We start from the raw sequence: 16,358 nt of genomic DNA, 5'->3' as shown, positions 1-16,358 counted from the left end.
AAGTGATCATTGCAACCAATAGCGTCCACAGGAAGATTCAAAGACCGGAAATGAATGCAGGGAGACCGCCTGGGTATAAACATTCGGAAGAACCCTTGACGCCAAATTATCTCAAGTGAAAAACAAAACAGATTCGAAACAGAGACATCAAAGCATGTCTTCCCTCTCCGTGTTATGTGCAAACCCAAAGTGACCCCTAACTCGCAGTAATGCTCTCGGGCGGACTCATCATGGCATTCTTCCCTTCGTGATCTTTCTCGGGTTCTGGATCTTTATCTTTGGCTCCTGGTAACGCCAATTTTAGTGGTCCAATCGGTTTCACCAGTTTATTTTCTTCTTTGCTCTCCTCAAGTTTTCTGCGCTTCTTGGCGGCTTGTTGCTGCTCACGGATTGGTCGCTTTCTTGGACTGCTGATCTTTCCAGTAGGCGGCAGACGAGGTCGAGGGAAGCGCTGCTTGGTCGGCAAATCTTCATCGTCAACCAAGGGTCGTCCTTGATTAGCAGCAAGTTTGGTCGCGAAGAAGTCTTGGACCAGTCCAATCTGAGAAGGCAAGTTGTCCGTCGAGATCGGATCGTAAGGAGCAGGTACAGGAAACACGACACCAGATGAAGTGATCAAGCTGGTATGGTTGGCCTGGTAAGCGCTGTGCATGCGGTTCTGTAGCAGATGCAAGGGCACACTGAGACTCTCCAAACCAAATTCGTCGGCCAGACCAAGCTCTTTGAAACCGAAGAAATCTTCATCGACGTCGGCAGCAAAGTCACCACTGGTAAACTGATCACTGCCATCGTTGAAAGCACCAACGCCATCTGCGCCAACACTGTCGCCCAGAGCAGGTCGCTACATGAATTAGTATCTCCTTCAGCAGAATAGCGATAAGTACTTACCAGTAAATCGGCGAGATGTGCCTTCATGCGTTCATGGACCACACCCAACTTTGATCCCAACCTTTCGACATCGTCCTTGACATATGTTTCGAGCGATTCCAGATCTAGACCATTTTTGTGAAGACAGTGAAGGACCTGCTCTTCGGCGCCGAAATTGTGAGCGTCCAGCTCAGTCTTAGGTGCTTCGTTGTATAAAGTGAAAGTGCGGATAAGCTTTTGGAAGAAATCGCTGGCTATGTCTGTGACGGCATCAAGTGCAGAGGGCTGAAAATCTTCGAACCCGGCATGGTAGAAGATCTTCCCTACAGCTCTCTGGAAGGCAGCGCGACAGACCCATGGTGACATGATAGGGCCATCTTCTGACACAGCGACAGCGCCAATATCTTGTTCCACGAAAGGTTGGGGATCGTACTTTTGGAACTGATTTTGATAAGTCTGCGAGGAGATGTTAGCACACTTTAGCTCTTATCACGTATCAAAGACACGTACCTGAGCCTGGATCTGCATTTGCTTGACAATGCCGATCTTTGCGCAGACTTTTCGAGTCTCTTGCATCTGTCTCATGTTCGCTTCCATACGTTTGGTAAGACCGCTTTCCGCAGATGTAAATTGTTCTTTTGGAAAGACGCGCAGATAATCCTCGACCTGAGGTATCACTTTGCCTTCTGAGTCTTCAGTCCATTTTAGTTCATCACTCAGATCAGGAATTGCTGCCAACACATCGTAGTAGTCCGGGAGTGTTCGATCCTGATCCTTCTGGATTTCGGCGAGAGTTTCGCCTGTGGTACTCGTATCCGGCTCCGGTTCATCGCCGTCAGATTTTGATTGCGCGCTGGACGGATCTGCCATGATTTGCTTCTGTTGTCGAAGCCATCTCCGCATCCCTGCTTTTGTGCGCAACAATGCTGGTTCATCAGGGTTGAGATGGTCACCGCGGAACAGGCGGTTTCTTTCAGCAGCAGCCATAGCTCTGTCTTTCTTGGTGACTTGCTTCCAGGTCTTGTACTCAGCGTCGTCCTCATCCAGGTCCTCGATCTGTGAGCTAATGACAATTGAGTTTCCGACACCGTCTACTTCCATCAAATCAGCTTGACTAAGTCCGTTCATCCCAAGTGGAGTGATCGTTCCAGGTGGAGGTGGCGTGGAGAACCCATTTGAGCTGGCCTCAGCAGGAGCATCTGAATCGGCACGTAGGAACTCGTTGCGCAGACTAGATGCAGATGCGTGAATTGCAGGCTTAGACTCAGCTGCAGGAGTGCCTTCTGGTGCACCAGGAGTTGTCTGTCGAGTAGTATTTGATTGTCCCTTTTTGCTCTTGCCTGGTGCTTTGCGGCCACGAGATGCCATGATAGGTTGATCTGTGAGCAAGTCAGTTCACGTCATGAAGGTCTGATTGAATGCGTCGTTACCATCGTCGCTGTCCTCTCCTCCCTCGAGGTCGACATCCAAATTTTGTAGACGCCTTTCCTCAGCTTCCACCTCTGCTCTATCTCTTACGACAATGTCGGGAATAAGAGGCACTAGCTTGTCGGTTTCTTTGCGCATATAAAGAGCCTTCTTGCGTAAAGGATGAGCGGGATCGGCATTGTAGGTGAGACAATTGGCCCATATGAGATTCAAATCGCCCACAAACTCTTTCTTTGATCTGTATGAAAAGCTCTTGAGCTTCTTGATCATGGTACCGATATCCATGGGTTGTTTGATGATGTGAAAATAGTCGGGGGCGTCTCTCTTATTGACTCTCTGCAAGAAAGGAGTCGAGTATTCAGTCATGGCCTTGAGTTCCATCAAAACCTTCTCGGCAGCCTCGTACAACTCTTCCTGGCCAACCTTTTCCTCGCTGGCCCATTTACTGCGCCCTTTGCGCACTTCACTGATCAGAGTACGAAGTTGGGTGTCATTTGCGTTGACCATTGTTCGTTTGGCGTCTATCCGAGCAATGAGATTTTTCAGGGTCAAGCTGGATGCACCAAGATCCGCGTTGCTGAGAGAACCCTGTTGAACACCTGATGGATCAGAGGTTGGGGCAGGATTGGCTACGCCAGACATCTCGTTCTCGACTTGTCTATCCAGCTCATCCAGCTTTTGCTGCTCCATCATAGCGTCTCGGTCTGCCTCTAGGGTATAGAACATGATATGGAAACTCTTTCGCGCCGCATCTTCGGCCGCCTTCTTGTCTTGCTCGAGTTTTTTGCGCACATCTTCCGAGGACTTGACATTATCTGAGGAACCAGATGAAGTACTGGTGCGAGTGATGGTCGGCTTGAGTGACAAGGATGGTGAGGCGGCTTGCCCTGAGCGTGAAGGGGACTCGGCAGCGGGCTGTGATTGTTGGGTTTGTTGGTCGCGCTCGTTCTCTTCATCGTCGTCGTCATCGTCACCGTAGTCATCTTCATCAATGGTGCGCGCAGGTCTCTTGGGCGGAGGAGGAGGTGGGGGTGGGGTGGAGTGGTTGACGGGTGATTGGTCGCGAGCAGGACGATGTGATTTGGATTCTGGGTTTTGTAGCGGAAGGGGTTGATTCGAGAAGAGCTGGGCGATTTTGGACTGGGTGGTATCATAACAGGCCTTTAGGGAAATGTGAAGTGGATCATCGTCATCGGGATCGCGGTCATGGTCAGGGTCATGGTCAAGGTCGTCGTTCGGGTTGGAGTCGGCCCTGGAGGTTCGCGCAATTGAAGCATCTCTGAGCAGCGGCGCAGGACTTAAGCCATCGATAGACTTTTGTCGATTCAGGGAGTTGCTGGCCGAGGCGGGTTTGGAGCGCTCCTTATTGTTCATGGCCAAGCCGGGGACGAGTGCTGATGCTGCGCATTCACGCAGACCTCTGATATGGCAGAGGAGTGTCAATCATCTGATGGCGCCGAAAGCTGAGGACGAGCAGAAGGCGGGAGAAGGAAAAAGTCCGATGGAAACTCGCTGGTTCTCGCGTGGATGATGGATGCACTGACGGGGTCACTTGTGTGGATGGAGGAGTCGCGCTGCGTCGGTAGACAGCGGTTAAGCACACACCCCGAAGACAGTGACGCGCCTGACTGTGAATCAATCAGTCGCGTGCACAGCTCACCAAGAAAGATTTGTATCTGTCTGCAAGACGATGATCTCAGAAACAATATCCAGGTACCGATTTAGAATACTTGTCAGTCGTCTTGGTAGAGAAGAGATCGAGTCCAAAGAGGAACAAGCACCGAGTAACGACGCCGCCCCCTTCCGACTACCCACCACTGGGACAGTCCCGCTTCCAAGCACACCCTACCTTGCGCTTTGCTTGCCCTTGTAGATAGCACACTTGACCGACAGCTTGTTAGCTTGAGCCATGAGGATCAGGAAGCCTTTTGCAGGTATCGTACTTCTGCCGCAGCTCTGTCAAAGTTTATGCGACTGACACTTGCGCGTAGCTGCCTTTGTGGTATTGCTGTTCATAGCAGCCTCATTAGGCCTTGCTCCGAACCGCCTACCCCAATACAAGCAAAGTGACAAGGTCTTGCACTTTGTTACCTTCTTCTTGATCACCGTACGTCTGGCATCATCGACACTGGCTCTTATCTGACCTTCACGTCTGCTAGCTTTGCTTCTACTGGATCATCGAAACCAACCGTCGCCGTGTCATCCACTTTACCCTCGTGGCCTGTACCGTTGCTCTAAGCATTGGTTCCGAGATCGTCCAAGGACTGCTACCGGCATGATTTCTCCCTCAAGTCCGACTACAACGCACTGCGCTAACATGTTCACTTAGAATGGCCGTGATTTCGACCCATACGACATTCTTGCAAATGTTGTTGGCTCGCTGCTTGCCTTGCTGGCCTGCAGCTGGTATCACAAACGTATGCTGGAGAGACGCCGCGCTGCTAGAAACTACACAGTGGTGCCTGGCGAGGACCAAGACATTGAGCTGGGAGAGAGCACTGCTGGCCAGGAAACTGGCGTCATGTCTAGCTCCGAGCCACCAAATGTTACTGAAGAGTTGGACAATTGGGATGAGAATGCCGAAGACTGGGACGATGATCAAATGCCTGAGAGCACACACACCAAGGCTGGTCAGGAGGGCAGCGCTGCGGAGAAGCGATCCGACTAGATCTCTGATAGTGCATGTTCGAATGATAACACGTGCAAAAGAAGAGCGAAGTGTCCAGTGATTTTGGGAAGTTCAACAATCGTAGCAGCCACGACCGCTTTTGCGTGCATTTGAAGTCTACCTAGCCGCTGTGCAGGAGAAAAACAGTGCCCGTTAAGGTAGCTCCATGCTGCCGCTGAGAATCTTCATTGAAGATGGCATCCCGACCTGTTCTCCATTTTTTCTTTTTGAAGCCATGAATGCAACCTCGTGCCTGCCAAAATAATCCCGGAAGATAGACGCCTTGTCAAATCCCGAAAAAACACATCATTTATGCCTGGGCACCGGCGATCTTAGCAGCCTGCTGGGGGTTGATCTTCTTGCCGTCCTTGTTGAAGCGAACACGCGGGGGAGGGGCACGGTTGCGGCGGCCCTCGCGGGAACGGACACTGCGCTGTGTTAGTATTCCGTGTGCGCATCGAGCGGGTGGTGGTGGACTGCGCCCGAGTAGGGTGGTGTTTCCAGGGTGAGGCATACCGAACGATCTTGCCGTGGATGGCGCACGAGACGCAGTACTGGAGCTTCAAGTACATCTTGGGAACGGCGTACTCGGCGAAGACGGAGGCATCCGAGATATCACCTGTAGGAGTTATATTAGTCGTGGTGTTCGAGGAAGACCAGAGGCGAGTGGTTGGAGGAGTGGTTGAAGGGAGAGGTCGAAGGAAGTGTTTGCAGGATGTGCAAGTCTGGCGGAATCGACGTACGGATAGCGGCGGACTCGACCATGTTGCGGATGGTGAATCTCTTGACGGCCTTGTCCTTAGGAACGCATCGCGAGCAGTTGGAGCAGCGGACGGGCTTGACGTGGCCACGACCCTTCTTGTTGCGACCGCTGTAACAACAATGTCAGCGCGACATCTAGTGAGTATCCATGGCGAGGCGATTCGTACTTGGAGGCTCTCTTCTTGACCATTTTGACGTGTGTTGGCGACGGATGACTCTTCCTAGTAGCAGAAAGAGTATGAAATCCCAAAAAGGCGCGTGGTGAATCTCGCTTGTTGTCCGCAGGCACACTCAAATTCGCTCCTTCCCAAGTGCGCCTGCCAAGCCAAAGAGAAGCCACGGCAAAATCCGTCAACCACTTCCGCTCGAGACTCACTCTACTCATCACTTTTCGATGGTCAACTAGCATATGTAAAAGGATTGTGAATTACTGCAACATTTACTAACCGAGTGCCCATAATGAGATCTCGAGCACTTGATTTGCGATGTCTACCAAATCTGCTTTACACTCGTCAAGACCAGCACTATAATTTGAACGAGGATTCTTGCAACACTTTCTGATCGTCTTACTGCAGCATCTCTGAGGAAGAGAAAGTCACTTTTGGCAGTACTTTGCATACGCCGATTAGTTGACTTCAGTACAATATTTCACTTGGAGTGACGAGAGCGTTAAGTGCTGCTCGGGCTACAAGTTGCACGATCTTGTAGACGAATCATTTGGCTTGGTCGCACCGTGGAGTGAATGACCTGAGCTCGGAAACAATGTGCTGCAGCTCTGTACTCTGATTCGCACTACTCGATTACTTTCGTGTCACCATTAGGAAGTTCGTACTCCTAAGCCGATAGACAACCAACATCTTACTTGACTATGGCATGTTGCGGCAGAAGCACATAAAAGTTGCATAAGATATTTATGACTTGAATAGGGGCAGATGGGGCTTGGCTGACCAAAGTTTACCCTAATTATTATTGTGTTTACAATCGCGGGCTCCAGGGACCAGGGAGAAGCTCCGGGTCGTGCAGGCTTGAAACGTAAATAGTTAGCTCTGGCCTCCCTTCACCGCCCTCGCACCGACTTCTGAACTGCACGAACCACTATGTCCGCAACTGGTACATATCGTGGTACTCCCAAAGACAAAGTCAGAGGCCAAAATCCTTTCGAAGCTCTCCAAAGCCCCTCGGGCATCCCCAGACCAAAGCTAGAATCAGTCGCCAGCACCGCACCCAGCGACATGTCGACCCTCAGTGCCAGCAGGGCTAAACAGTCCAAGAGGGATGAGGTGTGTTGCCTCGAAGCATTGTGTCTTGTCTGGTTTGTCTAATCAACACTCCTCCCAGGCCATCCGCCGCAAGATCGAAACCGACCTCAACAAGAAGAGAGCCAATCCTACCCGCGCCCGTCAGACTCGAAAGGCTGCCCCTGGTTCCGTGCTTGCCCTCAGACCTAGTCAGGCTCTCCAGATCAAGCCGAACACTACCGTCGCAGAAGCTGCCCAGCTTATGGCCGCCAAGCGTGAGGACTGCGTTCTTGTTACCGACGATGATGATCGTATTGCAGGTATCTTTACCGCAAAGGATCTCGCCTTCCGCGTTGTTGGAGAGGGCATCAAAGCCAACAGCATCACCATTGCCGAAATCATGACCAAGAACCCCCTGTGCGCCAAAACAGACACTAGCGCAACTGATGCTCTTGATCTTATGGTCCGCAAGGGCTTCCGTCACCTTCCTGTCATGGACGAGAACCACGATATCTCTGGTATTCTCGATATCACAAAATGTTTCTACGACGCCATGGAGAAGTTGGAACGCGCATACAGCTCCTCGAGGAAGCTGTACGATGCGCTCGAGGGTGTTCAGGCCGAATTGGGTTCCAGCCAACCTCAGCAGATTATTCAATATGTGGAAGCCATTCGTCACAAGATGTCTGGTCCCACTCTCGAGTCTGTCTTGAACGGCATGCCACCTGTCACCGTCTCTGTCCGCACCTCTGTCAAGGAGGCTGCGTCATTGATGAAGGCTAACCACACCACTGCTGTTCTGGTGACGGACCAGGGATCCATTACCGGAATCTTCACCAGCAAGGATGTCGTCCTGCGTGTCATTGCTGCCGGTCTTGATCCCAGCAACTGCAGTGTTGTCCGCGTTATGACACCTCACCCAGACTTTGCACCTCTGGACATGAGTATTCAATCTGCACTACGCAAGATGCATGGTATGTATTATTCATGATTGGCATCCTGATAGCTTGCTAACAAACACTAGATGGTCACTACTTGAACTTGCCCGTCATGAGTGCCGACGGCGAGATTGTTGGCATGGTCGATGTCCTGAAGCTTACCTACGCCACTCTCGACCAGGTGTGTTTCCAGATTGAGAGATATCTAGAATGCATGTGAACTAACTTCTTGTAGATCAACAGCATGTCAACTGGAGATAGCGAGGGACCTGCCTGGAACAAATTCTGGATGTCTTTCGACAACGAGACCGAGTCTATGATGTCCGGCGAAGGCGGTAGCCGTCACCCACAAACAGAAGATGGAAGATCCCTTATCTCACCAGAGATGTCAAGGCCTGGCGTTGATCGGGGTGATAGTGTCATGCCCACCGACTCAGCCTCTCACACTGGCGGTCGTGATTCACCCGATCCATCGGCCTTTACTGGAGCACCCAACTCATATGAAGACGTTGCGTTCCCCTTCAAATTCAAGGCACCGAGTGGCCGCGTGCACAGACTGCAGGTAGTGCCTTCAGCTGGCATGAGCGAGCTGGTCAATGTCGTGGCTGAGAAGCTGGGCAGCGAAGCTGAATCTATCGGTGGAGTGCCTACTTTCGAAGATGGCAAACTCAGTCACACCGGATTTGCTTTGAGTTATCTTGATAACGAAGGCGACACAGTCTCGATAACAACAGACCGCGACCTGCTGGATGCCATCTCGCTCGCACAATTGACCCACCAAGACAAGGTTGATCTGTTCGTACATGACCCCGAGAAGGCACCACTCCCAGCAACACTTGCCCCACAACCTTCATTGGTGACTGCAACACCATCCGAGAGCCAGGTCCGTGAGAGAAAGTCGACACGCAGCGAGTCAGACGATGAGAGCGAAACCATGAGGCCTCGTAGAAGAGAGCGTCAAGCAGCACCGGCAGCAGCACAAGAGCAACTGATTGCCGGTCTGCCCAACGAGCTGCTTCTGCCTGGAGCGATAGTAACGCTAGCTGTGGCCATCATTGGAGTGTTCGCCATCTCAAGGATGTCAAGCAAGTAAGGTGTGGGCACGACACGCATTCCTGAGCGGCGGCAGGATTACATTTCTTTTGGCAGCGATACCACTCATGACTGTAGTTTAGTTTAATTGAACATTCCTTTGTCGGTGTAGCAGAAGTCTTGTGATAGTCCATGTGCAAATCAACAATCTGTCACAAGTCGTTACAAAGTCGTGTCTTTTGCGAGCATGATCTTGATGGCTGCAGCAGATTGTGAACATCAAGGTTATGCTGAAGCTGGACGAGAATTTGCTTGTCAAGCTCGAGAATGTGGAGGTCGGAAGCACGGAGGGAGCCGCTTGCTCAGGGTCTTAGATATGGAACCAAAAAAAACATATGCATCAAACAAAGCTGCCAAAACACTCTCCCTGTTTCTGCTACCATCGTCCTGCCCGTTCAAGGTGCTCGCTGGGATTCCCGAGCCACAACTGCGTATAACGACTTTTTTTGCACCCGTCACGGCCTATACACCAACGATTCGATCGACGCGGCGCTCTCGCAGCGGCGCCTCAACCCCTCCACCCCCTCCAGAAACAAACACCATGTCGGTTCTCCCAGCAGAGACCCACAGCGCACTGGGCCAGCTGCTGCAAGGCCTTCAAGCAGCCGACAACAACGTCAGAAGCCAGGCCGAAGAGCGTCTCTCGACAGAATGGGCCCAGGCCAAGCCCGACGTCCTGCTCATGGGCCTCGTTGAGCAGATCCAGATGGCCGACTCTCCTACTGTATGAACCTTCTGTCACTAACCGCTGGCCAACTTCCAACTGATGTGCCTAGGCCCAATCATTCGCTGCCGTCCTGTTCCGTCGCATGTCATCTCGTACCTCCAAGGACCCTTCAGGCCAATCGCGCGAGCTGTTCCTCACCCTTCAAAAGCCCCAAAGAGATGCTATCCGAACTCTATTGCTACAAGGCATGGCTGCTCCTTCAGTAGTTGCACAACCTTCACTTCGCAACAAGGTCGGCGATGCTGTGGCCGAGATTGCCAGACAATACACCGACGAGGACGTCTTTAACGACGATGGCAGCAGAGATACTTGGTCTGACCTTCTGGGCGCTTTGTTCCAGGCCAGTCAATCCCCTGACGCCGGTCAGCGCGAGACGGCCTTCAGAATCTTCGCTACTACACCCGGGATCATCGAGAAGCAGCACGAGGAAGTGGTCCTGAGTTCTTTCACCAAGGGCTTCAAAGACGACGATGTCGCCGTAAGTTGCTACAAATAAACTCTCTCTCCCACCCCAGACTGACTAACATCTTCCCACCCATAGGTCCGACTGGCCGCCATGGACGCATTCGCATCATTCTTCCACTCAATCAACAAGAAGTCTCAAGTCAAGTACTACCCCTTGATCTCTGATATCCTCAACATTCTCCCTCCACTCAAAGACATGTCCAACTCGGATGACCTTACCAAGGCTCTGGTTGCCATGATCGATCTCGCCGAGGCTGCTCCCAAGATGTTCAAGCCTTTGTTCAACGAGCTTGTCAAATTCAGTATTACCGTCATTCAAGACAAGGACCTCGACGACAAGGCTAGACAGAATGCTCTGGAGCTCATGGCCACTTTTGCCGACTACAGCCCTCAGATGTGCCGCAAGGATCCCAACTACACTGCCGATATGGTTACTCAGTGCCTGTCTCTCATGACTGATGTTGGCGCTGACGATGACGATGCTGAGGATTGGTGCACCACAGAGGATCTTGATTTGGATGAGGCCGACATGAACCACGTTGCTGGTGAGCAGACCATGGATCGTCTGGCAAACAAGTTGGGTGGACAGGCCATCCTCCCTCCCACATTCCAGTGGCTGCCCCGTATGATTGAGTCGGGTGCTTGGAGAGACCGTCACGCTGCCCTCATGGCTATTTCGGCCATTTCGGAGGGTTGCCAGGAACTCATGGAGAGCGAACTTCAGCAAGTCCTTGACCTTGTCCTTCCCAGACTCAGCGACCCCCACCCTCGCGTCAGATGGGCTGCTTGCAACGCTCTGGGCCAGATGAGCACTGACTTCAAGGGCACCATGCAGACTAACTTCCACCAGATTGTTCTCCCTGCCCTGGTGGAATCCCTGAAATCTGACCAACCTCGTGTCGCATCCCACGCAGCTGCTGCGCTCGTCAACTTCTGCGAGGAGGCCGAGCGTGAGATTCTTACCCCCTACCTCGACGGTCTCTTCACCAACCTCTTCAACCTTTTGCGCAACACCAAGACCCGCTATGTGCAGGAACAAGCTTTGTCGACCATCGCCACTGTGGCCGACTCCGCCGAAGCCGCATTTGCCAAGTACTACAGCGATCTGATGCCCCTTCTCTTCAACGTTTTGCAGACCGATCAATCCAAGGAGAACCGCCTGCTTAGAGCCAAGGCCATGGAGTGTGCCACTCTCATCGCACTCGCAGTCGGCAAGGAGCGCATGGGCAACGATGCTCTCCAGCTTGTCCAGATTCTTGGTACCATCCAACAAGGCATTACTGACTCTGATGACCCTCAAGCTTCATATCTGCTGCACTGTTGGGGTCGTATGTGCCGTATCTTGGGAGCAGACTTCCTTCCGTACTTGCCTGCGGTTATGCCCCCACTTTTGGAGCTGGCCAAGGCCAAGGCCGATATTCAGCTGCTTGATGATGAAGACAACCTCGAACAGGAGGAAGGATGGGAGCTTGTACCTCTCAAGGGCAAGTACATCGGTATCAAGACTAGCACTCTCGATGACAAGCACATGGCCATTGAGCTTATTGTCGTCTACGCTCAGCACTTGGCTGCAAGCTTTGAGAACTACGTTCTTGACATCATGGAGAACATTGCTATTCCTGGACTTGCCTTCTTCTTCCACGATCCTGTTCGTCAGGCCGCCGCAAAGTGTGTTCCCCAGCTTCTTAACTGCTACAAGCTCGCCCACGGCCTCCAATCACCACAGTTCCGCCAACTCTGGTCAACGACCATCGCTAAGGTGCTCGAGGTCCTTGAGACTGAACCGGCTATCGAGACTTTGGCTGAGATGTACCAATGCTTCTACGAGTCAGTGGAAGTCTGCGGCAACGGCTGTTTAAGTCCGGACCACATGGCAGTCTTCATCAACTCTGCCGAAGGTGTTCTCAAGGACTACCAAACTCGTGTCGCCGAGAGACTTGAGGAAGCTAACGAACGTGAAGACGGCGAAGAAGCTAGCGAAGAGACACTCTTTGCCATCGAGGACGATCAGACCCTGCTCTCCGACATGAACAAGGCTTTCCATACCATTTTCAAGCACCACGGCACTACTTTCCTTCCCTTCTGGCAGAAGCTTATGCCCTACCTCGACCAAGCACTCGTAAACCAGGACCCAACACAAAGACAATGGGCGCTGTGCATAATGGACGATGTTCTGGAGTTCTGCGGCCCCGATTCGTGGGCATTCGAGAGCCACATTGTGCAGCCTCTGGTTGACGGCATGCAAGACGACGTTCCTGCCAACAGACAAGCCGCGACATACGGAGCTGGTGTTGCAGCACACAAGGGTGGTGCCCCATGGTCAGACTTCGCCAACGCCAGCTTGCCTCTCCTCTTCCAGGCCACACAAAGACCGGATGCCCGTACCGGTGACCATGTGTTCGCAACCGAGAACGCTTGCGCCAGTATCGCCAAGATTCTTCACTTCAACAACACCAAGGTCGCCAACAGTCAACAAGTCGTTGAGGCTTGGATAGGAACATTGCCTGTCGTTAACGATGAAGAGGCTGCTCCCTATGCCTATGCCTTCCTGGCACAACTCATTGACCAGTAAGTTCCTCAATGAAAAACTTTAGTACCTATCTCTAATAATATTTCCTAGGCAAAACCCTGCTGTCATCCAGCAGGCAGCTCGTTGTTTCCACTTTGTGGCGCTGGCTCTGGAGGCCGAGACCTTGCAAGGCAGAACCGCACAACAGGTTGTGCAGTCTGCTAAGGCTCTGGTCACCATGGCATCGCTGGATGCCAACCAGCTTTTGGCTGAGATGTCGCCAGAGGTTCAGCACGCCGTTCGCGCCTTCTTTGGTTAAATGCCAAGTTTTGGCAGTAGTCGGGAAAGAGGATGAGGCTGGGCTTTGGGTGTGGTCAGACGTGACAACGACAATCACGTACACGTCAGGAGCATGTTGGCTCCGATTTCTTGTTAGTGAGGGGGAAAACCGGCGAGGAAGACAAAAAGCGAGAGTCAGAGAGACGTAATAACAAATGATGTCCTCAACCAATTTCCAAAACTATTGGCACACAATACACATATACTTCATAAGGCTATTTTGACTTGGCTTTCTTCATTTACACCCAGGATCTCCTGATTGTGATTTTCGCTACATCATACGTGCAGGCCGTAATCTGGCGACGCACTGTCAAGGTCAATTTAGTGATTGCCTTGGGTACTCGTGCTGTATGTCACGGTCAGGAAACGCTCACGAGTCGCGCACTGAATGCCAGCGACCGCTCAGAGATGTGGGCTTCTGGACCTCGGTGTCCTGGGAGTCCTGGGAAGTACTTTCGCAACCACTGTTGATGGGCGCAAGCATGCACTACTCTCATGCTGCAGCTGGTTGGCCGCTCTGTTGAATCTCGGTCTGTAGTTGGAAGACCTGGAAACGTCAGAATCTAGATAGACACTCTTGCAAGAATTTGGTGAGAACTTACAGCCATTTTCTTCTCTTCGCTCTTCGCTTGGATGTCAGAGATTTGCTTCTCGATGCGATTGCTATTGATTGATCAGTGTGAGCCTGCAGACGAAAAACATGAGAAAACACACATTTCCTTGTCAATAAACTCTAGACGGCCATCGACTGTGCTCTTTGCCTCGGATACATCTTGCTTGAGTAGGATAGGGCCAACAAGCTTGTAGATATTGGCATCGTCGTCGAGGTTAGCGAATTCCTGGTCAAGACAAGTCAGTTGAAAATTGAGTCAGAAGATATGTTGATATCACAAACACTTTTGACGCCCTTGTTCTCCTGTTGTTGAGATTCGAGCTTTTGTCTGGCTGCAACAGTGGTTTGCAGTTCTGATATGTTCAAATCAGCAAGATATTGAGATTAAGGGCTGCAGTGATTCTGATGGATATACCGTTTTGCAGAGAAGTGTACTCGTCTGAGAGAGCCTGCAATTGCTTTTGTTGTTCAGGAGAAGCCATTGTGAAGGGTTGTGAAGTTTTGGTGATGCACCTGTATGGTCCTTGGGCGTGGAAGGGCCTTTTCTGGACAGCGGTCGGCGTGCAAGATTGGTGTTGGAAACGGCGCGTTGGTTGATGTGGGGAAGCCACACGACGGCGGGGAACGGCGATCCATCCATCTCTCTTGCTTGTCTTCGACTCTGTTGCATACACTATCTACTGACGACGATCCTGCCATAATCCCATCGTCCGCCTACTTCATCGTCACACCCGCCAACCCATTGGGACGTCCTCCGCGACTCACGCAAACACCTTCGCACTCGGCTAGCGCAACCTGAGCACACTCGGTGCCACACGTCACTCTACCTTTCTTGCACCACTGCACCACTCTCTCGTAGCAGGTCCGAAATGAGCAACACCGACTTCTTGGGCCGTGCCATCGATGTGGTCAAGAAGGCCATTGAGCAGGACACGGCCGGCGAGTACGAGAAGGCCTACCAACTCTACTATCAAGCCCGTATGTGCTACACCAACCATAACACCCGCTTGACCTTGCCGACACTAACTCTGCTTTAGTCGAACTGTTCATGCTCGCCTTGAAATGTATGCTCTAATTGCCCGCTTCTATTATCGCACTTCACTCACACCAGCCATAGGGGAGAAGAACGCAAAGTCCAAGGAAATGATCCGCGCAAAGGCCGCCGAATACATGGAAAGAGCTGAGAAACTCAAGAATCACTTGGCCGAACAAGATACGAATCGGAAAAAACCTGCTGCTGTAGGTTCCAATGGGAAGACCTCAAACGGCGCAGGCAAGGGAAAGTGTGTACTTCTCGAGTCCCACACTTGTCTACACACGCTAATCACACGCCTCCAGAGACGATGATGGAGACGACCAAGACCCCGACTCTAAGAAGCTACGAGGTGCCCTTGCTGGTGCTATCCTGACTGACAAGCCCAACATCAAATGGGAGGACGTGGCTGGTCTTGAGCAAGCAAAGGAAGCATTGAAAGAGGCTGTCATCCTTCCCATCAAGTTCCCCCATCTGTTCACCGGCAAGCGCCAGCCCTGGAAGGGTATCCTGCTCTACGGTCCTCCTGGAACTGGTAAATCATACCTCGCCAAAGCCGTTGCCACCGAGGCCAACAGCACTTTCTTCAGTGTCAGCAGTAGTGACTTGGTCAGTAAGTGGATGGGTGAGAGTGAACGGTATGTCCTTCGTCTTGCAATAAGCATGCGCCTACTGACTGAACTGTAAACAGTCTCGTAAAGCAGTTGTTCGGCATGGCACGAGAGAACAAGCCTTCAATCATCTTCATCGATGAGATCGACGCCCTTTGTGGTCCCAGAGGCGAAGGCGAGTCGGAAGCGTCAAGACGTATCAAGACCGAACTTCTGGTGCAGATGGATGGTGTGGGACGTGATTCAAAGGGTGTCCTCATCCTCGGCGCAACCAACATCCCATGGCAGCTCGATTCTGCCATTCGCAGACGTTTCCAGCGCAGAGTGCATATCAGTTTGCCTGATCTACCGGCAAGAACACGAATGTTCGAGCTCGCGGTTGGATCAACACCGTGCGAGATGAAGGCAGAGGACTACAGAACTCTGGCACAGCTCAGCGAAGGCTACTCTGGAAGTGATATCACCATTGCAGTACAGGATGCGTTGATGCAGCCCGTGCGGAAGATTCAGACTGCAACGCACTACAAGAAGGTTCGTTACCGTCATCAGAAGATTACAGTATTCACATACTAATTCCGTGTTATAGGTTATGGTCGATGGTCAAGAGAAGCTCACGCCATGCTCACCGGGCGACCAGGGGGCAATGGAGATGACTTGGATGGACGTTGAAACAGATCAGCTTCTGGAGCCGCCGCTTATGGTCAAGGATTTCGTCAAGGCAATCAAGGCTTCAAGACCCACTGTCAGTCAAGAAGATCTCAAGCACAATGCTGAGTGGACTGCAGAGTTTGGTAGTGAGGGAGCTTAGACTGTAGAGGCTTGACGATTGGCAACACGACATCTAGAGTTGGTAGCACAGGGAAGGTCCGATGGACAAATGTCATTATACCCGTTCACATTGATATATTTCGTTTGCAAGTGAGTGTATGTTAAGTACCGTAGGTCTCAAAAGTGACTGTGTTTTGATGATGATGACATGCTGGTGACTGATCCGGGGGAGATGACGGGCGGCTTGGCAGGACCCTTTTGGACATACATCACACGCCCCTACTCGTAGGCAGCGTCCAA

At 51.8% G+C, this 16,358-nt stretch overlaps 7 protein-coding genes across 7 annotated transcripts; 4 read left to right on the top strand and 3 right to left on the bottom strand.

Moving 5' to 3' along the window:
* Nucleotides 1-208: 208 nt before the first annotated feature.
* On the bottom strand, nucleotides 209-3,486 carry M437DRAFT_12138 (uncharacterized protein; the record flags this gene model as incomplete). The annotated part of the gene is made up of 4 exons (XM_041018649.1): nucleotides 209-841; nucleotides 889-1,323; nucleotides 1,378-2,246; nucleotides 2,298-3,486. Coding segments are annotated over 4 exons (3,126 nt in total), but the record flags the coding sequence as incomplete, so codon positions are not given.
* A 718-nt stretch (nucleotides 3,487-4,204) lies between these two features.
* Nucleotides 4,205-4,888, top strand: M437DRAFT_27148 (uncharacterized protein; the record flags this gene model as incomplete). Its single annotated transcript, XM_041019111.1, has 4 exons — nucleotides 4,205-4,229; nucleotides 4,287-4,402; nucleotides 4,455-4,550; nucleotides 4,625-4,888. Coding segments are annotated over 4 exons (501 nt in total), but the record flags the coding sequence as incomplete, so codon positions are not given.
* Nucleotides 4,889-5,273: 385 nt separating this feature from the next.
* On the bottom strand, nucleotides 5,274-5,915 carry M437DRAFT_73965 (ribosomal protein S26e; the record flags this gene model as incomplete). The annotated part of the gene is made up of 4 exons (XM_041026146.1): nucleotides 5,274-5,391; nucleotides 5,480-5,582; nucleotides 5,707-5,834; nucleotides 5,893-5,915. 4 exons carry the CDS (start codon nucleotides 5,913-5,915, stop codon nucleotides 5,274-5,276), a joined length of 372 nt encoding a protein of 123 aa, XP_040881142.1.
* Nucleotides 5,916-6,822: 907 nt separating this feature from the next.
* M437DRAFT_44805 (CBS and PB1 domain-containing protein) lies at nucleotides 6,823-8,994 on the top strand (the record flags this gene model as incomplete). Its single annotated transcript, XM_041020972.1, has 4 exons — nucleotides 6,823-7,005; nucleotides 7,064-7,937; nucleotides 7,988-8,082; nucleotides 8,137-8,994. The coding sequence occupies 4 exons, from the start codon at nucleotides 6,823-6,825 to the stop codon at nucleotides 8,992-8,994; spliced, it is 2,010 nt and encodes a 669-aa protein (XP_040881141.1).
* Nucleotides 8,995-9,534: 540 nt separating this feature from the next.
* M437DRAFT_73963 (ARM repeat-containing protein) lies at nucleotides 9,535-13,013 on the top strand (the record flags this gene model as incomplete). The annotated part of the gene is made up of 4 exons (XM_041026145.1): nucleotides 9,535-9,717; nucleotides 9,770-10,198; nucleotides 10,262-12,753; nucleotides 12,806-13,013. The coding sequence occupies 4 exons, from the start codon at nucleotides 9,535-9,537 to the stop codon at nucleotides 13,011-13,013; spliced, it is 3,312 nt and encodes a 1,103-aa protein (XP_040881140.1).
* Nucleotides 13,014-13,526: 513 nt separating this feature from the next.
* M437DRAFT_45003 (prefoldin subunit 6) lies at nucleotides 13,527-14,128 on the bottom strand (the record flags this gene model as incomplete). Its single annotated transcript, XM_041021005.1, has 5 exons — nucleotides 13,527-13,580; nucleotides 13,636-13,696; nucleotides 13,748-13,872; nucleotides 13,929-13,999; nucleotides 14,062-14,128. The coding sequence occupies 5 exons, from the start codon at nucleotides 14,126-14,128 to the stop codon at nucleotides 13,527-13,529; spliced, it is 378 nt and encodes a 125-aa protein (XP_040881139.1).
* Nucleotides 14,129-14,515: 387 nt separating this feature from the next.
* M437DRAFT_44769 (suppressor protein of bem1/bed5 double mutants) lies at nucleotides 14,516-16,098 on the top strand (the record flags this gene model as incomplete). Its single annotated transcript, XM_041020966.1, has 6 exons — nucleotides 14,516-14,624; nucleotides 14,684-14,710; nucleotides 14,764-14,929; nucleotides 14,985-15,317; nucleotides 15,371-15,821; nucleotides 15,877-16,098. The coding sequence occupies 6 exons, from the start codon at nucleotides 14,516-14,518 to the stop codon at nucleotides 16,096-16,098; spliced, it is 1,308 nt and encodes a 435-aa protein (XP_040881138.1).
* Nucleotides 16,099-16,358: the final 260 nt, after the last annotated feature.

The sequence above is a fragment of the Aureobasidium melanogenum genome, assembly GCF_000721775.1.
Source record: "Aureobasidium melanogenum CBS 110374 unplaced genomic scaffold scaffold_6, whole genome shotgun sequence".
NCBI lineage: Eukaryota > Fungi > Ascomycota > Dothideomycetes > Dothideales > Saccotheciaceae > Aureobasidium > Aureobasidium melanogenum.
The sequence above is the reverse complement of the archived record's forward strand: the minus strand, read 5'-3'. Positions and strand labels throughout refer to the sequence as shown.